This window comes from Phasianus colchicus, chromosome 34 (genome assembly GCF_987193195.1).
Source record: "Phasianus colchicus chromosome 34, bPhaCol1.hap1.1, whole genome shotgun sequence".
Taxonomy (NCBI): domain Eukaryota; kingdom Metazoa; phylum Chordata; class Aves; order Galliformes; family Phasianidae; genus Phasianus; species Phasianus colchicus.
In genome coordinates this window covers 1,495,393-1,517,743 of record NC_143469.1, presented here as the reverse complement: position 1 = coordinate 1,517,743, position 22,351 = coordinate 1,495,393, and the positions used below count along the sequence as shown (strand labels likewise).

General features: G+C 60.6%; 1 protein-coding gene across 3 annotated transcripts in view; it reads right to left on the bottom strand.

The window, feature by feature from the left end:
• The window catches only part of LOC149913849 (cAMP-dependent protein kinase catalytic subunit alpha-like), a 38,706-nt gene extending 19,823 nt beyond the window's left edge, over positions 1–18,883 (bottom strand). For 2 of the 3 annotated variants that reach the window (XM_090128631.1, XM_090128629.1), the window contains exons 1-5: positions 18,755–18,883; positions 13,837–13,898; positions 8,235–8,363; positions 2,764–2,862; positions 2,006–2,088 (exon numbers count right to left, since the gene is read on the bottom strand). In XM_090128631.1, coding sequence (XP_089984757.1) covers positions 2,006–2,088; positions 2,764–2,862; positions 8,235–8,363; positions 13,837–13,898; positions 18,755–18,800 — 419 coding nt within the window. In that variant the 5' untranslated portion in view covers positions 18,801–18,883. Of the gene's footprint in view, positions 1–2,005; positions 2,089–2,763; positions 2,863–8,234; positions 8,364–13,836; positions 13,899–14,128; positions 14,230–18,754 lie in introns of those variants that run through there. The other variant, XM_090128630.1, reaches the window with a different exon arrangement.
• Between the last annotated feature and the right edge of the window lie 3,468 nt (positions 18,884–22,351).

The following is a 22,351-nucleotide window of genomic DNA, read 5'->3' as shown; positions in this document are numbered from 1 at the left end:
CCCCCAGAAACCCCAGCCCCCAAAGAGCCCCCCCTGCAATTCCCCCCCCCTAAAAAACCCCCACCCCCAAGGGCCCTTCCTGACCCCCCCCCGAAACCCCCAACCCCCCTAAAGACCCTGAGACCCCTCCCCAAAAATCCTCAGCCTCCCCAAGACCCCCCCCCTCCACAACCCCCCCAAGGCCTTTCCTGAGTGCCCCCCCCCCAAAAAAAACCCCATCCCCCTACTGACCCTTCCTCAGCCCCCCCCAAAAAACCCCCACACCTCCTAAAGACCCTTCCTGCCCCCCCCAGAAACCCTGAGCCCCCCAAGGACCCCTACTGAGAAGCCCCCCCTCAAAACCCCCCAGCCCCCTTATGACCCTTAATGAGACCCCCCCAAAAAAAACTCCCAGCCCCCAAAGGAACCCTCCTGAGACCCCCCCCCAAAAAAAAAACCCTCAGCCCCTTAATGACCCTTCCTGAGCCCCCCCAGAAACCCCCAATCCCCCTAAAGACCCTGAGACCCCTCCCCAAAAATCCTCAGCCTCCCCAAAACCCCCCCCCTCCACAACCCCCCCAAGGCCTTTCCTGAGTGCCCCCCCCCCAGAAACCCCCAGCCCCCTTATGACCCTTAATGAGACCCCCCCCCAGAAACCCCAGCCCCCAAAGGTTCCCCCCCCTGTGATTCCCCCCCCCCAAAAAGCCCCCAGCCCCCCAAGGACCCTTCCTGAGCCCCCCCCGAAACCCCCAACCCCCCTAAAGACCCTGAGACCCCTCCCCAGAAATCCTCAGCCTCCCCAAGCCCCCCCCCCCTTCCACAACCCCCCCAAGGCCTTTACTGAGTGCCCCCCCCCCTGAAAACCCCCATCCCCCTAATGACCCTTCCTCACCCCCCCCCCAAAACCCCCACACCTCCTAAAGACCCTTCCTGACCCCCCCAGAAACCCTGAGCCCCCCAAAGACCCCTACTGAGATGCCCCCCCCCAAAACCCCCAGCCCCCTTATGACCCTTAATGAGACCCCCCCCAAAAAACTCCCAGCCCCCAAAGGGACCCTCCTGAGACCCCCCCCCAAAAAAAAACCCTCAGACCCTTAATGACCCTTCCTGAGCCCCCCCCGAAACCCCCAACCCCCCTCAAGACCCTGAGACCCCTCCCCAAAAATCCTCAGCCTCCCCAAGACCCCCCCCCTCCACAACCCCCCCAAGGCCTTTCCTGAGTGCCCCCCCCCCAGAAATCCCCATCCCTACCTCAGCCCCCCCCAAAAAACCCCACACCTCCTAAAGACCCTTCCTGACCCCCCCAGAAACCCTGAGCCCCCCAAAGACCTCTACTGAGATGCCCCCCCCCCCCAAAACCCCCAGCCCCCTTATGACCCTTAATGAGACCCCCCCCCCAAAAAACTCCCAGCCCCCAAAGGGGCCCTCCTGAGACCCCCCCCCCAAAAAAAAAACCCTCAGCCCCTTAATGACCCTTCTTGACCCCCCCGAAACTCCCTGACCCCCCCTAAAGACCCTGAGACCCCTCCCCAGAAACCCCCAGCCCCTTATGACCCTTAATGACCCCCCCCCAGAAACCCCAGTCCCCAAGGAGCCCCCCCTGCGACTCCCCCCCCCTAAAAAACCCCCACCCCCAAGGGCCCTTCCTGAGCCCCCCCAGAAACCCCCAACCCCCCTAAAGACCCTGAGACCCCTCCCCAGGAATCCTCAGCCTCCCCAAAACCCCCCCCTCCACAACCCCCCCAAGGCCTTTCCTGAGTGCCCCCCCCCCAGAAACCCCCATCCCCCCTAAAGACCCTGAGACCCCTCCCCAAAAAACCCCCTGAGAGCCTTTCCTGAGCCCCCCCCCCACAAAACCCCCAGCTCCTAAGGACCCTTCCTTAGAAACCCCCCCCCACCCCAAAACCAACCAAGACCCTCAGGACCCCCTCAGAGCCCTCAAAGACCCCCCCAAAATCCCCCCCCCTCCAGGGACCCCCAGATTTCCCCCCCACCCCCCCCCAATTGCCCCCCCCCCCCAAATCACCTGAAGCGACCAATGCGACGGAGGTGGGAAAACATCTCCCCCCCCGGGATGTATTCCATCACCATGTAGAGGTTGGAGTTGTCCTGGGGGGCATTTTTTTTTTGGGGGGGGGGGGTCAGGAGACACCCCAAGGGGGTGGGGATGCCGGGGGGGGGGGTCATGGGCACATCAAGGGGTTGGGGTTGCTATGGGGGGGGGGGCAAACTTCAAGGGGATGGGGACATTGGGGGGGGGGTCAGGGAATGCCAAGGGGGGGTCATGGGACACCCTAAGGGGGGGGGATGCTGGGGGGGGGGTCATGGGACACATCAATTGGGTGGGGTTGCTATGGGGGGGGCACACTTCAAGGGGATGGGGACACTGGGGGGGGGTCAGGGGACACTGAAAGGGGATGGGGAACCCAAGGGGGGGTCAGGGGATGCCAAGGGGGGGGGGTTGGGGGCACCCCAAGGGGTTGGGGACACCAATGGGGGGGTCAGGGGACACTCAAAAGGGTTGGGGACCCCAAGGGGGGGTCAGGGAATGCCAAGGGGGGGGGGGGGTTGGGGACACCAAGGGGGGGGTCAGGGGACATCAAAGGGGAACCCAAGGGGGGGGGGGGGTCACACACCGAGAGAATGGGGACCCTGAGGGGGAGTCAGGGGATACCTGGGGGACAATGGGGACCTCAAGGTGGTTGGGGGGGGGGGGGGGGGGGGGGGGTCAGGGGGTCGGGGACCCCAAGGGTTTGGGGAGGGGGGGGGTCCTGGGGGTCCCACCTTGAAGGAATACTCGAGGCGGACGAGGAAGGGGAAGGTGACGGCCTGCAGGATGCGCTTCTCGTTCAGCGTGTGCTCGATCTGCTTCAGCTTCACCACCTGGGGGGGGGACGTCACTGTCACAGCCCCCCCCCCCCCCCAAATGTCCCCTCCACACACCCCCCTCCCCTTCCGCCCAGACTCAGTGACAAACCTGTGCCACCTTTTGGGGACAAACGTGGCCGCCACAAGGAGCAATGAGAGCTGTATGCATGCACCAATGTCCCCACCTCGGGGACATCTATGTCCCTTCAACCCCAAATGTCACCAATGTCCCCAATGTTGGGGACACCAAAACCTCCCCAGGCTCAATGATGTGACCCCCAGGTTGGGGACACCAATGTCACTTCAGCCCCAATGCCACCAACGTCCCCAAACCTGGGGACACCAATGTCCCTTCCAACTCAATGACACCAATGTCACTTCAACGCCAAATGCCACCAATGTCCCCAAACCTGGACATACCAATGTCATTTCAACCCCAATTCCATCCCAATGTCCCCCACTTTGGGGACACCAATGTCCCTTCCAACTCAATGACACCAATGTCACTTCCAACCCAATGCCAGCAATGTCCCCAGTGTTGGGGACACCAAAATCTCCCCAGGCTCAATGATGTGCCCCACAAGTTGGGGACACCAATGTCACTTCAACCCCAAACGTCACCAATGTCCCCAAAACTGGGGACACCAATGTCCCTTCAACCCCAATGCCACCAATGTCACTTCCAACCCAATGCCACCAATGTCCCCAATGTTGGGGACACCAAAACCTCCCCAGGCTCAATGATGTGACCCCCAGGTTGGGGACACCAATGACACTTCAACCCAAATGCCACCAATGTCCCCAAACCTGGACATACCAACGTCATTTCAACCCCAATTCCACCCCAATGTCCCCCACTTTGGGGACACCAATGTCCCTTTCCAACCCAATCCCACCAATGTCCCCATTGTTGGGGACACCAAAACCTCCCCAGGCTCAATGATGTGACCCCCATGTTGGGGACACCAATGTCCCTTCAGCCCCAATGCCACCAACATCCCTCACCTTGGGGACACCAATGTCCCTTCCAACTCAATGACACCAATGTCCCTTCAACCCCAATGCCACCAATGTCACTTCCAATCCCAATGCCACCAATGTCCCCAAAACTGGGGACACCAAAACCTCCCCAGGCTCAATGATGTGCCCCCCAAGTTGGGGACACCAGTGTCACTTCAACCCCAATGCCACCAATGTCATTTCAACCCCAATGCCACCAATGCCCCCATCTTGGGGACACCAATGTCCCTTAATCAACAGTGCCACCAATGTCCCCAAAACTGGGGACACCAATGTTCCTCCAACCCCAAATGCCACCAATGTCCCCAAACCTGGGCATACCAACGTCATTTCAACCCCAATGCCACCAATGTCATTTCAACCCCAATGCCACCAATGCCCCCATCTTGGGGACACCAATGTCCCTTAATCAACAGTGCCACCAATGTCCCCAAAACTGGGGACACCAATGTTCCTCCAACCCCAAATGCCACCAATGTCCCCAAACCTGGGCATACCAATGTCATTTCAACCCCAATTCCACCCCAATGTCCCCCACTTTGGGGACACCAATGTCCCTTCCAACTCAATGACACCAATGTCCCTTCAACCCCAATGCCAGCAATGTCACTTCCAGCCCAATGCCACCAATGTCCCCACCTTGGGGACACCAATGTCCCTTCCAACTCAATGACACCAATGTCCCTTCAACCCCAATGCCACCAATGTCACTTCCAATCCCAATGCCACCAATGTCCCCAAAACTGGGGACACCAAAACCTCCCCAGGCTCAATGATGTGCCCCCCAAGTTGGGGACACCAGTGTCACTTCAACCCCAATGCCACCAATGTCATTTCAACCCCAATGCCACCAATGCCCCCATCTTGGGGACACCAATGTCCCTTAATCAACAGTGCCACCAATGTCCCCAAAACTGGGGACACCAATGTTCCTCCAACCCCAAATGCCACCAATGTCCCCAAACCTGGGCATACCAACGTCATTTCAACCCCAATGCCACCAATGTCATTTCAACCCCAATGCCACCAATGCCCCCATCTTGGGGACACCAATGTCCCTTAATCAACAGTGCCACCAATGTCCCCAAAACTGGGGACACCAATGTTCCTCCAACCCCAAATGCCACCAATGTCCCCAAACCTGGGCATACCAATGTCATTTCAACCCCAATTCCACCCCAATGTCCCCCACTTTGGGGACACCAATGTCCCTTCCAACTCAATGACACCAATGTCCCTTCAACCCCAATGCCAGCAATGTCACTTCCAGCCCAATGCCACCAATGTCCCCACCTTGGGGACACCAATGTCCCTTCCAACTCAATGACACCAATGTCCCTTCAACCCCAATGCCAGCAATGTCACTTCCAACCCAATGCCACCAATGTCCCCAGTGTTGGGGACACCAAAACCTCCCCAGGCTCAATGATGTGCCCCCATGTTGGGGACACCAATGTCACTTCAACCCCAATGCCACCAATGTCATTTCAACCCCAATGCCACCAATGTCCCCACCTGGAGCACACCAATGTCCCTTCAACCCCAAACGTCACCAATGTCCCCAATGTTGGGGACACCAATGTCCCTTTAGCCCCAAATGCCACCAATGTCCCCAAAATTGGGGATACCAACGTCATTTCAATTCCAATGCCACCAATGTCCCCAAAACTGGGGACACCGATGCCATTTCAACCCCAAATGCCACCAATGTCCCCAAAACTGGACATACCAATGTCATTTCAACCCCAATTCCACCCCAATGTCCCCCACCTTGGGGACACCAATGTCCCTTCCAACTCAATGACACCAATGTCCCTTCAACCCCAATGCCAGCAATGTCACTTCCAACCCAATGCCACCAATGTCCCCAATGTTGGGGACACCAAAACCTCCCCAGGCTCAATGATGTGACCCCCAGTTTGGGGACACCAATGACACTTCAACCCAAATGCCACCAATGTCCCCAAAACTGGGGACACAAATGTCCATTCAACCCCAAATGCCACCAATGTCCCCAAACCTGGGCATACCAACGTCATTTCAACCCCAATTCCACCCCAATGTCCCCCACTTTGGGGACACCAATGTCCCCTCCAACTCAATGACGCCAATGTCCCTTCAACCCCAATGCCACCAATGTCACTTCCAACCCAATGCCACCAATGTCCCCAAAACTGGGGACACCAATGTTCCTCCAACCCCAAATGCCACCAATGTCCCCAAACCTGGGCATACCAACGTCATTTCAACCCCAATGCCACCAATGTCATTTCAACCCCAATGCCACCAATGCCCCCATCTTGGGGACACCAATGTCCCTTAATCAACAGTGCCACCAATGTCCCCAAAACTGGGGACACCAATGTTCCTCCAACCCCAAATGCCACCAATGTCCCCAAACCTGGGCATACCAATGTCATTTCAACCCCAATTCCACCCCAATGTCCCCCACTTTGGGGACACCAATGTCCCTTCCAACTCAATGACACCAATGTCCCTTCAACCCCAATGCCAGCAATGTCACTTCCAGCCCAATGCCACCAATGTCCCCAGTGTTGGGGACACCAAAACCTCCCCAGGCTCAATGATGTGCCCCCATGTTGGGGACACCAATGTCACTTCAACCCCAATGCCACCAATGTCATTTCAACCCCAATGCCACCAATGTCCCCACCTGGAGCACACCAATGTCCCTTCAACCCCAAACGTCACCAATGTCCCCAATGTTGGGGACACCAATGTCCCTTTAGCCCCAAATGCCACCAATGTCCCCAAAATTGGGGATACCAACGTCATTTCAATTCCAATGCCACCAATGTCCCCAAAACTGGGGACACCGATGCCATTTCAACCCCAAATGCCACCAATGTCCCCAAAACTGGACATACCAATGTCATTTCAACCCCAATTCCACCCCAATGTCCCCCACCTTGGGGACACCAATGTCCCTTCCAACTCAATGACACCAATGTCCCTTCAACCCCAATGCCAGCAATGTCACTTCCAACCCAATGCCACCAATGTCCCCAATGTTGGGGACACCAAAACCTCCCCAGGCTCAATGATGTGACCCCCAGTTTGGGGACACCAATGACACTTCAACCCAAATGCCACCAATGTCCCCAAAACTGGGGACACAAATGTCCATTCAACCCCAAATGCCACCAATGTCCCCAAACCTGGGCATACCAACGTCATTTCAACCCCAATTCCACCCCAATGTCCCCCACTTTGGGGACACCAATGTCCCCTCCAACTCAATGACGCCAATGTCCCTTCAACCCCAATGCCACCAATGTCACTTCCAACCCAATGCCACCAATGTCCCCAGTGTTGGGGACACCAAAATCTCCCCAGGTTCAATGATGTGCCCCACAAGTTGGGGACACCAGTGTCACTTCAACCCCAATGCCACCAATGTCATTTCAACCCCAATGCCACCAATGCCCCCATCTTGGGGACACCAATGTCCCTTAATCAACAGTGCCACCAATGTCCCCAAAACTGGGGACACCAATGTTCCTCCAACCCCAAATGCCACCAATGTCCCCAAACCTGGACATACCAACGTCATTTCAACCCCAATGCCACCCCAATGTCCCCAAAACTGGGGACACCAATGTCACTTCAACCCAAATGCCACCAATGTCCCCACCTTGGGGACACCAACGTCCCTTCAACCCCAAACGCCACCAATGTCCCCAAACCTGGACATACCAATATCATTTCAACCCCAATGCCACCAATGCCCCCATCTTGGGGACACCAATGTCCCTTAATCAACAGTGCCACCAATGTCCCCAAAACTGGGGACACCAATGTTCCTCCAACCCCAAATGCCACCAATGTCCCCAAAACTGGGCATACCAACGTCATTTCAACCCCAATGCCACCCCAATGTCCCCAAAACTGGGGACACCAATGTCACTTCAACCCAAATGCCACCAATGTCCCCACCTTGGGGACACCAACGTCCCTTCAACCCCAATGCCTCCAATGTCCCCAAACCTGGGGACACCGATGTCCCTTCAACCCCAAACGCCACCAATGTCCCCAAACCTGGGCATACCAACGTCATTTCAACCCCAATGCCACCCCAATGTCCCCAAAACTGGGGACACCAATGTCACTTCAACCCAAATGCCACCAATGTCCCCACCTTGGGGACACCAACGTCCCTTCAACCCCAAACGCCACCAATGTCCCCAAACCTGGACATACCAATATCATTTCAACCCCAAATGCCACCAATTCCCCCCCCTTGATGCCACCAACGTCCTTTCCGACCCAATGCCACCAACGTCCCCTCCTCCCCAACGCCCCCCCACGTCTCCCCCTCCCCTTTTTTACCCCCCCCCCCCCTTCACCTTCTGCTTATCGAGGATCTTCATGGCGTAGTGCTGCCCCGTGTCCCGGTGCCTCACCAGCATCACCCTCCCAAAAGACCCCGTCCCCAAAGTTCGGATGCGCTCGAATTGCTCCAGGCTGGCTGTGTTCTGGGGGACGAGTGACACCGAGGGGACGGCGGTGACATCTGTGTGCCCCCCCCCCAACCTTCATAGGGACCCCCTGAGGGCACCCACAAATTGTTGGAGGTGTGCGGTTGACCCCAAAGGGGAGAGGAGAAGTGATAAGGGAGTATAGGAATTTTCTGGGGGGGGGGGATCATAGGATGGGGCTGGAGACCCCCGAAGGGATCTGAGTGACAGGAGGGGATGTGGGACCACCAAAGGGACGTGGGACCCCTCCCCAAAAGGATAGGGGACACCCCAAAGGGACCAAAGGGACAGGAGGGGACATGGGACCCCCAAAAGGACATGGACCCCTCCCCAAAAAGATGGGGATATCCCAAATGGACAAGAGGGGACACTGGATCCCAAAAAGGGACATGGGACCCCCTCAAAGGGATGTGGGACCCCCCAATAGGGACCTAAGGGACAAGAGGGGACATGGGACCCTCGAAGGGGCATGGAACCCCCCCAACAGGGACCTAAGGGACAGGAGGGGACATGGGGCCCCCAAAGGGGCTTGGGACCCCTCCCCAAAGGGATGTGGGACATCCCAAAGGGACAGGAAGGGACATTGGATCCCAAAAAGGGACTTGGGACCCCCCCACAGGGATGTGGGACCCCCCCAATAGGGACCTAAGGGACAAGAGGGGACATGGGACCCTCGAAGGGGCATGGAACCACCCCAACAGGGACCTAAGGGACAGGAGGGGACATGGGACCCCCAAAGGGACAAGGGACCCCTCCCCAAAGAGATGTGGGACATCCCAAAGGGACAGGAGGGGACACTGGATCCCCAAAAGGGACATGGGACTCCCCCCAAAGGGATGTGGGACCCCCCCAAAAGGATAGGGGACACCCCAAAGGGACCAAAGGGACAAGAGGGGACATGGGACCCTCAAAGGGGAATGGAACACCCCCAACAGGGACCTAAGGGACAGGAGGGGACATGGGACCCCCAAAAGGACATGGACCCCACCCCAATGGGATGTGGACATCCCAAAGGGACAGGAGGGGACACTGGATCCCAAAAAGGGACATGGGACCCCCTCAAAGGGATGTGGGACCCCCCCAATAGGGACCTAAGGGACAAGAGGGGACATGGGACCCTCGAAGGGGCATGGAACCCCCCCAACAGGGACCTAAGGGACAGGAGGGGACATGGGACCCCCAAAAGGACATGGATCCCTCCCCAAAGGGATGTGGACACCCCATATGGACAAGAGGGGACAATGGATCCCAAAAAGGGACATGGGACCCCCCCCAAAGGGACGTGGGACTTCGCCAAAAGGATAGGGGACACCCCAAAGGGACCTAAGGGACAGGAGGGGACATGGGACCCCCAAAAGGACATGGATCCCTCCCCAAAGGTATGTTGGACATCCCAAATGGACAAGAGGGGACACTGGATCCCAAAAAGGGACGTGGGACCCCCCCCAAAGGGATGTGGGACCCCCCCAGAAGGATAGGGGACACCCCAAAGGGAGAGGAGGGGACCTGGGGCACCCACAAACTCTTGGAGATGTGGGGTTGGCCCCAAAGGGGAGAGGAGAAGTGATAAGGGAGTATAGGAATTTTCTGGGGGGGGGATCATAGGATGGGGCTGGAGACCCCCGAAGGGATCTGAGTGACAGGAGGGGATGTGGGACCACCAAAGGGACGTGGGACCCCCCCAATAGGGACCTAAGGGACAAGAGGGGACATGGGACCCTCGAAGGGGCATGGAACCCCCCCAACAGGGACCTAAGGGACAGGAGGGGACGTGGGACCCCCAAAAGGACATGGACCCCTCCCCAAAAAGATGGGGATATCCCAAATGGACAAGAGGGGACACTGGATCCCAAAAAGGGACATGGGACACCCTCAAAGGGATGTGGGACACCCCCAAAAGGATAGGGGACACCCCAAAGGGACCAAAGGGACAAGAGGGGACATGGGACCCTCAAAGGGGCATGGAACCACCCCAACAGGGACCTAAGGGACAGGAGGGGACATGGGACCCCCAAAGGGACAAGGGACCCCTCCCCAAAGAGATGTGGGACATCCCAAAGGGACAGGAGGGGACACTGGATCCCCAAAAGGGACATGGGACTCCCCCCAAAGGGATGTGGGACCCCCCCAAAAGGATAGGGGACACCCCAAAGGGACCAAAGGGACAAGAGGGGACATGGGACCCTCAAAGGGGAATGGAACCCCCCCAACAGGGACCTAAGGGACAGGAGGGGACATGGGACCCCCAAAAGGACATGGACCCCACCCCAATGGGATGTGGACATCCCAAAGGGACAGGAGGGGACACTGGATCCCAAAAAGGGACATGGGACCCCCTCAAAGGGATGTGGGACCCCCCCAATAGGGACCTAAGGGACAAGAGGGGACATGGGACCCTCGAAGGGGCATGGAACCCCCCCAACAGGGACCTAAGGGACAGGAGGGGACATGGGACCCCCAAAAGGACATGGATCCCTCCCCAAAGGGATGTGGACACCCCAAAGGGACAGGAGGGGACACTGGATCTCAAAAAGAGACATGGGACCTCCCCCAAAGGGATGTGGGACCCCCCCAAAAGGATAGGGGACACCCCAAAGGGACCAAAGGGACAAGAGGGGACATGGGACCCTTGAAGGGGCATGGAACCCCCCCAACAGGGACCTAAGGGACAGGAGGGGACGTGGGACCCCCAAAGGGACAAGGGACCCCTCCCCAAAGGGATGTGGGACATCCCAAAGGGACAGGAGGGGACACTGGATGCCCAAAAGGGACATGGGACCCCCCCCAAAGGGATGTGGGACCCCCCCAAAAGGATAGGGGACACCCCAAAGGGACCAAAGGGACAAGAGGGGACATGGGACCCTCAAAGGGGCATGGAACCACCCCAACAGGGACCTAAGGGACAGGAGGGGACATGGGACCCCCCCAAAAGGACATGGACCCCCCCCAAAGGGATGTGGGACCCCAAAAAGTACATGGACCCCTCCCCAAATGGACATAGGACCCCCAAATGGGCATAGGACCCCCCCAAAGGGATGTGGGACATCCCAAAGGGACAGCAGGGGACGTGGGACCCCCAAAGGGATGTGGGACCCCCAAATGGACATAGGATCCCCCCTAAGGGATGTGGGACATCCCAAAGGGACAGCAGGGGACATGGGACCCCCAAAGGGGCATGGGACCCCCCCAAAGTGATATAGGATCCCCCAACAGGGACCTAAGGGACAGGAGGGGACGTGGGACCCCCAAAAGGACATGGACCCCTCCCCAAATGGACATAGGACCCCCAAATGGGCATAGGACCCCCCCAAACGGATGTGGGACATCCCAAAGGGATAGGAAAAGACATGGGACCCCCAAAAGAACATGGGACCCCCCCAGAAGGATGGGGGACACCCCAAGGAGACCAAAGGGACAGGAGGAGACATGGGACCCCTAAATGGACATGGACCCCTCCCCAAAGGGATGTAGGACCCCCAAATAGACATAAGACCCCCCCAAAGGGATGTGGGACATCCCAAAGGGACAGCAGGGGACATGGGACCCCCAAATGGGCATAGGACCCCCCCAAACGGATGTGGGACATCCCAAAGGGACAGGAAAAGACATGGGACCCCCAAAAGAACATGGGACCCCCCCAGAACGATGGGGGACACCCCAAGGAGACCAAAGGGACAGGAGGGGACATGGGACCCCCAAAAGGACATGGACCCCTCCCCAAAGGGATGTAGGACCCCCAAATGGACATAAGACCCCCCCGAAGGTATGTGGGACATCCCAAAAGGACAGGAGGGGACATGGGACCCCCAAAGGGATATGGGACCCCCCAACAGGGCCCTAAGGGACAGGAGGGGACATGGGACCCCCAAAAGGACATGGACCCCTCCCCAAAGGGACATGGGACCCCCAAATGGGCATAGGATCCCCCCAAAGGGATGTGGGACATCCCAAAGGGACAGGAGGGGACATGGGACCCCCAAAGGGATATGGGACCCCCCCCAACAGGGACCTAAGGGACAGGAGGGGACATGGGACCCCCCCAAAAGGACATGGACCCCCCCCAAAGGGATGTGGGACCCCCAAATGGACATAGGATCCCCCCTAAGGGATATGGGACATCCCAAAGGGACAGGAAAAGACATGGGACCCCCAAAAGAACATGGGACCCCCCCAAAAGTGATATAGGATCCCCCCAACAGGGACCTAAGGGACAGGAGGGGACGTGGGACCCCCAAAAGGACATGGACCCCTCCCCAAAGGGACGTGGGACCCCCAAATGGGCATAGGATCCCCCCAAAGGGATGTGGGACATCCCAAAGGGACAGGAGGGGACATGGGACCCCCAAAGGGATATGGGACCCCCCAACAGGGACCTAAGGGACAGGAGGGGACATGGGACACCCAAAAGGACATGGACCCCTCCCCAAAGGGATGTGGGACCCCCAAATGGGCATAGGACCCCCTCAAAGGGATGTGGGACATCCCAAAGGGACAGCAGGGGACGTGGGACCCCCAAAGGGGCATGGGACCCCCAAATGGGCATAGGATCCCCCCAAAGGGATGTGGGACATCCCAAAGGGACAGGAGGGGACATGGGACCCCCAAAGGGGCATGGGACCCCCCCAAAAGTGATATAGGATCCCCCCAACAGGGACCTAAGGGACAGGAGGGGACGTGGGACCCCCAAAAGGACATGGACCCCTCCCCAAAGGGACGTGGGACCCCCAAATGGGCATAGGATCCCCCCAAAGGGATGTGGGACATCCCAAAGGGACAGGAAGGGACATGGGACCCCCAAAGGGGCATGGGACCCCCCAACAGGGACCTAAGGGACAGGAGGGGACATGGGACCCCCCCAAAAGGACATGGACCCCTCCCCAAAGGGATGTGGGACCCCAAAATGGACATAAGACCCCCCCGAAGGTATGTGGGACATCCCAAAGGGACAGGAGGGGACATGGGACCCCCAAAGGGATATGGGACCCCCCAACAGGGACCTAAGGGACAGGAGGGGACATGGGACCCCCCCACAATGACATGGACCCCCCCAAAGGGACATGGGACCCCCAAATGGGCATAGGACCCCCTCAAAGGGATGTGGGACATCCCAAAGGGACAGGAGAGGACATGGGACCCCAAAAAGGGACATGGGACCCCCAAAGGGATGTGGGACCCCCCCCAAAAGAATATGGGACACCCTAAAGGGACCAAAGGGACAGGAGGGGGCACGGAACCCTTAAAAGGACCCCCCCCCAAAAAGGATCTAAGGAACAAAAGGAGACACTGAACCCCTGACAGGGATGTAAGGAAGAAGAACGGATCAGGACCCCCCCCTTGGAAAAAGACAAAAAAAACCATTGGACCCCCCCAAGACACCTGGAGGGGGGACACAAGACCCCCCCCCACAGCCTTTAGCAGGGACCCAGGTGCCACAGAAGGAGACTTTTTTTGGGGGGGGGGGCACCCATACCTGTGCTGGGTTTTCCCATTTCTTCAGAAAATCTTCCTTCGCCCGTGCCAAAAACTCCTTCACTGTTGGCATTGGGGGGGAGGGGGGGGAAATAAAACACAGGGGGGGGGTCAGCAACAAGACCCCCCCTCCCCCCAGATCCCCCCAGGACCACCTATGACCCCTCAGGACCCCCCAGTCCCCCCCAATCCCTCCCCAGATCCCCTCAGGACCATCTAGGACCCCTCAGTCCCCCCCCAGACCCCCCCAGGACCCCCCCCCAGTCCTTCCCCCCCCCCTCCCCCCCCCTCACCATCATCCATGCTGCAGAGCTGGGCAGTGCTGCAGGGCGATGACCCCGGATGGGGGGGGGGGGGGGGGGACAGACTTTGGCCCCAGGGACACACGTGGCCCACGCAGGGGTCAGCACCCCCCCCCCCCCCCCGCGCCCCCCCCTCCCCCCCCCCCCCACAGCCCTGCCTCGCCCCTCCCAGTACAACCCAGTAAAACCACAGTGGAATAATCCACCCCCCCCCCCCCCCCTCCTCCCCCCAAGATGAGGTGAGGAACCCCCAAAACGGTTGGCAGATGGTTGGGGGGGGGCCCTAAAATAATAATGAAATGGGGGGGGGGGTTGGCTCTTATAGCCCCCCCCCGTAAATAAGTTACAGCTGACCCCCCCCCCAAGCACTCCAATTGGGGACCCATAAATAACAAAGGGGGGGGGGGGGCTTCAAAGCAGGGCTCTGTCTGACCCCCTCCCCAAATTTGACCCCCCCCCCCCCCCAACTCACAGTTGACCCCGGGGGGGCTCCTCCTGCTCCCCCCCCCCTTCGCCCCCCCCCCAGCCGTAACGCAGGAGCCGCCCCAGCAGCAGCCCCCACAGCAGCAGCTGCACCCACAGCTGGAAGGGGGGGTCCCAACCCCACTGCCCCCCCCCGGGTGCCATCAGCTGACCTCAAACAGCCCTAATGACCCCCCCGGTGTCCTCAATACCCCCCCCCCCAATCCCTCAAAACCCCCCAATACCCCACATTGCCCCCCCCCCCCCCCAATCCCCCTCCCCCCAGCCCCCAACGCCCCTCCTGCTGCCCCCCCCCAATAAAAATCCCCAATACCCCTCAGTGCCCCTTCGATGCCCCCCCCCAGGACCCCCAATATCCCCCCACGCCCCCCCCCCCGCCCCCAAGTGACCCCAACCCCACCCCTTAATATCCCCAAAGACCCCCAGGCCCCCCCCCCCACGTTGTCCCCTCGGTCCCCTCCGGTGCCACCACCCCTCAGTACTGCCTGGCTGGGCTTTGTTTCTGTTCCCCCCCCCCCCCCACCCCCCCTCCCCAAACCCAGGGGACACCCCAGCCGCGCACCTACTCAAGCCCCGCCCCCTTCCACGATAGCCACACCCCCTTTTCCGATAACCACGCCCCCTTCCTCAAACAGCCCCACCAATAGCCAGGCCTCCTTTCCGATAGCCCCGCCCCCATCTCCCATAGCCACGCCCCATTTTCCAGCAGCCCCGCCCCCTCCCGCTAGCCCCGCCCCCATCTCCATGGCGACGCCCAACCCTATTCCCAACAGCCCTTTCACCAAGCCCCGCCCCCCTCCCGCCTAACCCCGCCCCCTCTCCTCCAGGCCCCGCCCCCCGGGTGCTGCCCCCCGTCCCCAGGGCAACCGCAAGCCCCGCCCTCTGTCACCAAGCCCCGCCCCCTTTTCATCCCTGCCTGGGGGTGGGGGGCTGAGTACCCCCCCCCCAGCCCCCTTCAGGACCCCCCCAGACCCCCCAGGAGGTTCCCAGTCCCCCCCAGGCCCTCCCAGAGCCCCCAGTCCCCCCAGATTCCCTCAGTTCCCCCCCCCATCCCTCCAAGACCCCCAAGACCCCCCAGAAACCCCCAGGACCCCTCAGAGCCCCCCCATTCCCCCCCCATTCCCCCCCAATCTCCCCCAGGACCCCCCAGGCCCTCTCAGAGCCCCTCTGATTCCCCCAGGCCCCCCCCAGAGCCCCCCAAGACCCCCCCAGGGTCCCTCCAGGACCCCCAGAGAGCCCCTACAGTTCACCCCAGAGTCCCCCCAAGCCCCCCTGATCCCTTCAGGACCCCCCAAAGCCCCCAGAACCCCCTCCAGTCTCCCCCAGACCCCCCCAGTCCCTCTCAGGACCCCCCCCCAATTCCCCTTTCCCCTTCAACCCCACCTCAGATTCTCCTCCAAAGCCCCCAGGACCCCCCCAGGACCCCCCAGTCCCCTCAGGACACCCCAAGACCCCCCCTCAGCCCCCCAGTCCCTTCTAGGACCCCCCAGAGCCCCTCAATCCCCCTCACGACCCCCCCCAAGACACCCCCCAGGCTCCCCAAAGCCCCCCCCAGATCCCCCCAAGACCCTCCCAGAATTCCCCAGGACCCCCCCAGGACCCCCTCCAGTCTCCCCCAGACCCCCCCAGAGGTCCCACAGTCCACCCCAGCATCCCCCAAACCCCCTCAGGGTCCCCCAAGCCCCCCCCCCAAAGTCCCCCTGATCCCCCCAGGACCCCCCCAGATCCCCCCAAGACCCTCCTAAGACCCCTCAGGACCACCACAGGACCCCCCTAAAGCCCCACAGATCCTCCCAGGACCCTCCTAGAGCCCCCCAGGACCCCCCCAGGACCCCCTTCAGTCTCCCCCAGACCCCCCCAGTCCCTCTCAGGACCCCCCCCCAATTCCCCTTTCCCCTTCAACCCCACCACAGATTCTCCTCCAAAGCCCCCAGGACCCCCCCAGGACCCCCCAGTCCCCTCAGGACACCCCAAGACCCCCCCTCAGCCCCCCAAAGCCCCCCCAGTCCCTTCTAGGACCCCCCAGAGCCCCTCAATCCCCCTCACGACCCCCCCCAAGACACCCCCCAGGCTCCCAAAGCCCCCCCCAGATCCCTCCAAGACCCTCCCAGAATTCCCCAGGACCCCCCCAGGACCCCCTTCCAGTCTCCCCCAGACCCCCCCAGAGGTCCCACAATCCACCCCAGAGTCCCCCAAACCCCCTCAGGGTCCCCCAAGCCCCCCCCCCCAAAGTCCCCCTGATCCCCGCAGGACCCCCCAGATTCCCCCAAGACCCTCCTAAGACCCCTCAGGACCACCACAGGACCCCCCTAAAGCCCCCCAGATCCTCCCAGGACCCTCTTAGAGCCCCCCAGGACCCCCCCCAGGACCCCCTTCAGTCTCCCCCAGACCCCCCCAGTCCCTCTCAGGACCCCCCCCAATTCCCCTTTCCCCTTCAACCCCCCCTCAGATTCTCCTCACGACGACTACAGCCCCACTTTCCCCTCCCACATCCCCCAAAGACCCCCTCCAGGTCCCCCCAAAGCCCCCCAGTCCCCCCCCAGTCCCTCTCAGGACCCCCCCAGTTCCCCTTTCCCCTTCAGGCCCTCCTCAGATTCTCCTCACAACCAATCCAGCCCCCCTTCCCCCCCCCCTCAGACCCCCCAAAGACCCCCCCCCAGGTCCCCCCAAAGCCCCCCAGTCCCTCCCAGACCCCCTCAGCCCCCCCCAGGGCCCCCCTAGAGCCCCCTAGACCCCCCCAGCCCCCCATTCCCCCTCAGCCCCCCCTCAAATTCCCCACACGACCACTCCAGACCCCCTTCCCCCCCCTCAGACCCCCCAAAGACCCCCCCAAGGTCCCCCCAAAGCCCCCCAGTCCCTCCCAGACCCCTTCAGCCCCCCCCAGGACCTCCCTAGAGCCCCCCCAGACCCCCCTCAGATTCCCCTCACAACCACTCCAGACCCCCTTCCCCCCCCTCAGACCCCCCAAAGACCCCCCCCAGGTCCCCCCAAAGCCCCCCAGTCCCTCCCAGACCCCCTCAGCCCCCCCAGGACCCCCTCAGCCCCCCCCAGGGCCCCCCTAGAGCCCCCCCAGACCCCCCCAGTCCCCCTCAGATTCCCCTCACGACCACTCCAGCCTCCCTTCCCCCCCCTCAGACCCCCCAAAGACCCCCCCCAGGTTCCCCTAAAGCCCCCCAGACCCTCCCAGACCCCCTCAGTCCCCCCCTAGAGCCCCCCCAGACCCCCCCAGCCCCCCTTTCCCCTAGAGCCCCCCCCTCAGATTCCACTCACAACCACTCCAGCCCCACTTTTCCCCCTCCAGGCCCCCCCAAGACCCCCCCCACGTCCCCCCAAAGCCCCCCAGTCCCTCCCAGGACCCCCAAAACCCCCTCAGCCCCCTCCAGGGCCCCCCCTAGTCCCCCTCAGGACCCCCCCAGTCCCCCCGTCCCCCTCAGATTCCCCTCACAACCACTCCAGCCCCCCTTCCCCCCCCTCAGACCCCCCAAAGACCCCCCCCAGGTCCCCCCAAAGCCCCCCAGTTCCTCCCAGACCCCCTCAGCCCCCCCCAGGGCTCCCCCTAGTCCCCCCCCAGGACCCCAATAGAGCCCCCCCATATCCCCTAGAGCCCCCCATTTCCCCTCAGTCCCCCCTTCAGATTCTTCTCACAACCACTCCAGCCCCACTTCCCCCCCCCAGCCCCCTCAGGCCCCCCCAAGACCCCCCCCATGTCCCCCCAAAGCCCCCCAGTCCCTCCCAGGACCCCCCTCAGCCCCCCCCAGGGCCCTCCTAGAACCCCCCCAGACCCCCCTTCCCCCTCAGATTCCCCTCACGACCACTCCAGCCTCCCTTCCCCCCCCTCAGACCCCCCAAAGACCCCCCTAAAGCCCCCCAGTCCCTCCCAGACCCCCTCAGCCCCCCCCCAGGACCCCCCTAGAGCCCCCCCAGCCCCCCATTCCCCCTCAGCCCCCCCTCAGATTCCCCTCACGACCACCCCAGCCCCCCTTCCCCCCCCCCAGCCCCCTCAGGCCCTCCCCAACCCCCCCAGACCCCCTTTTCCCTCAGCCCCCCCCCCCCCCGCCGTGTTCCCCCAGGCCCGTTTCCCGCAGACCCCAGACCCCCCCCCCTCCCCTGCCCCCCCCCCCCCGGCCCTCTCACCGCTCTCGAGCTCTCCGCCCTTTTTGGCGGCGGCGGCGTTTCCCATTTCGGGCCCCGTCGGCTCCGCGTTCGGCCCGGCCCGGCCCGGCCGCCCGCTCCCGGCCGCCCGCCCCCCTAAAGCCCCGCCTCCCGCATCCCATTGGTCGTACGGTTCGATCGACGCTCTCCCATTGGTCTCCTCATCCTACCCGCCCGCCATTGGGCCAGGCCGCCGCTAAAGTCAGGCCGTCTATTGGTTGAGGGAGCCGTCCGTACGGCGCTCGGCCCGCCCCCGCCCGCCGCCTATTGGTTGCTCCCGGATAAAAATAGAACCCGGGGGCGGAGGCGGGGGCGTGGCTTCGGGCGGGGGCGGGACCGGGAGGGGGCGGGGGGCGGGGGAAAGGGGCGTGGTCAACGCATGGGGGCGGGGATAGAGAAGATTGACAGCGGAGTGGGCGGGGCGTGAGGGGCGGCCTAACACCACCCAAGCGTTCACTCCCGGAAGTGACGCATTCGGTGGGCGGGGATTTCGAACCCACTTCCGGCGCTCCCTGATGTAGGCTGCGCATGCGCACTGGCGTGCCTCCCGGTGATCGCTAATTACCCCGCGCTGTTAATTACCTCGCGCTAACTCCGCCGCTGCTGCGGCGCAGGACGGCGTACCCGTGCCTTAACGAATGCCGGGATTAATTTCCTCCACCTTAACGAGCCAGCGGTGCTTAATTACCCTCCCCGTGGCTCATTAGCATATGTTAATTACCACTCGTGCTACTATTAGTAGGGTGCGGTTAATTAACATCAGGTGGGCCGTGTTTCCCCCCCCCAGTCCGTTCCCATCCAGATCCACTCCAGGTTTTCTTGCCCCCCCTCCCCCCTCGGTGCCCATTAACCCTCAGTCTGTTCCCACCCCAAATCCAGGCCGGGTTTTACCCCATTCCAGGCTCAATTTTACTCCATCCAGTCCATTCCTGATACGAATCCATTCCATATTTTACACCCCCCGTCCCACAGAGTGAAATCCAGGCCAGGTTTTCCCCACCTCCAGCCACATTCGCACCCCGTTCCATTCCTGGGAGAATCCACTCCAGGTTTTTCTGCCCCCCCAAGGACTGGTTTGGCTCTCACTTGAATCCCAGTGCAGATCCAGACCGGGTTTTACCCCTTTAGGTAAGATTGTGGCACCATTCCCTTCCCACAGTGAAATCCAGGCCAGGTTTTGTCCCCTTCCCACCCCCTGAGGATGCTGTTTTCCTCCCGCTCCATTCCTGCCGTGGATCCATTCCTTATTTTCCCTCTTGGTTCCCTGTTTCAGCCCCGCTCCATCCCACTCCTGATCCAGGCCGGGTTTTCTCCCTCCCATCTCCATTCCCAGATGAATCCATTCCGTCTTTTCCTCCCCCAGGGCTTCATTTTACCTTCTGATCCATTCCTGACCCGATTCCACTCCGGGTTTTACCACCCCCTCCCCCACCCCGGAGCCAGGTTTCGTTCCAGTTCCCACAGCAAATCCACACCAGGTTTTATTTCTATTTCCTCCCCACCCCCCCCCATTCCTGATGAAGATCCGTTCCAAATTTTACCCCCCCCCCCAGTTTCTTTCCCTCCAGCTCCGTCCCCAGCACTGGGCTGAGTTTTACCACCCCCACGATCCATTTTTCCTTCCAATCCATTCCAGTTTGTGATCCAGGCCACGTTTCCCTGCCCCCCCAGGCCAGGTTTCAGCCCCCCCCCCAGGTTTTCCCTTTGCTCCATTCCCGTTTGGATCCATTCCGAGTTTTACCACCACCCCCCCCTTAATCAATAGCACCCCCCCCCCAAATCCATTCCTCCCGCAGATCCACACCAGACCTTACCCCTCCCCCCCCTCAGTGCCCCATTCGAGTCCATTCCACCCCTGATCCACTTCATGTTTTCCTACCCCCAGACTCCCATTCACCCTCAATTCAAATCCAGGCCGGGTTTTCCCCCCCTCCCCCAGACCAATCTGCTCTGAATCCATTCCATATCCCCCCCCCTGCACCCCCTCAGTCCATTCCTTTTGTAGATCCACCCCAGACATTACCCTCCCCCCCCCCGATTGCATTTTCCCTTTGCTTCTCATCCATTCCATTCCCATTCCGATCCAGTCCGTGTTTTACCCCCCCCTTTAATCAATATCCCCCCCCAACTATTCACTCTCAATCCAAATCCAGGCCAGGTTTTACCCCACCCAGTCCAATCCATTCTGAATCCATTCCATATTCCCCCCCAATCCATTCCCACTGCAGATCCACCCCAGGAATTACCCCCGCCTCTCCCCCCCATTGCATTTTCCCTTTGCTTGTCTTCCATTCCATTCCTGTTCAGATCCATTCCGTGTTTTAGCACCCCCTTAATCAATAGCCCTCCCACCAATCGCTCTCAATCCGAATCCAGGCCAGGTTTTACTCCAACTCCAGTCCATTCTGAATCCATTCCACATTCCAGACCCCCCCCAATCCATTCCCTCCTCAAATCCACCCCAGAAATTCCAGCCCCCCTCCCCAATTCCATTTTTCCCTTTGCATCCCATCCATTCCATCCCCAGTCAGATCCACTCCAGGTTTTCCCCCCCCACATACAGTTTAATCCATTCTGAATCCATTCCACATTCCAGTCCCCCCCCACTCCATTCCCACCGCAAATCCACCCCAGAAATTCCAGCCCCCCTCCCCAATTCCATTTTCCCTTTGCATCTCATCCATTCCATCCCCACTCAGATCCAGTCCGCGTTTTACCCCCTCTCTTAACCAATAGCCCCCCCACCAATCGCTCTCAATCCAAATCCAGGCCAGGTTTTACTCCAACTCCAGTCCATTCTGAATCCATTCCACATTCCAGACCCCCCCCAATCCATTCCCTCCTCAAATCCACCCCAGAAATTCCAGCCCCCCTCCCCAATTCCATTTTTCCCTTTGCATCCCATCCATTCCATCCCCAGTCAGATCCACTCCAGGTTTTCCCCCCCCACATACAGTTTAATCCATTCTGAATCCATTCCACATTCCAGTCCCCCCCCACTCCATTCCCACCGCAAATCCACCCCAGAAATTCCAGCCCCCCTCCCCAATTCCATTTTCCCTTTGCATCTCATCCATTCCATCCCCACTCAGATCCAGTCCGCGTTTTACCCCCTCTCTTAACCAATAGCCCCCCCACCAATCGCTCTCAATCCAAATCCAGGCCAGGTTTTACTCCAACTCCAGTCCATTCTGAATCCATTCCACATTCCAGACCCCCCCCACTCCATTCCCACCTCAAATCCACCCCAGAAATTCCAGCCCCCCCTCCCCAATTCCATTTTCCCTTTGCATCTCATCCATTCCACCCCCATTCCGATCCAGTCCGGGTTTTACCCCTTCCCCCAATCCAATCCATTCTGAATCCATTCCACATTCCTGTCCCCCCCAATCCATTCCCACCGCAAATCCACCCCAGAAATTCCAGCTCCCCCCTCCCCAATTCCATTTTCCCTTTGCTTCTCATCCCTTCCATCCCCATTTCCACCCAGTCCGGGTTTTACCCCCCTTCCCCCAAGCCAATCCATTCTGAATCCATTCCACATCCCCCTCATCTCCAGTCCGGGCTTTACCTCCCCCC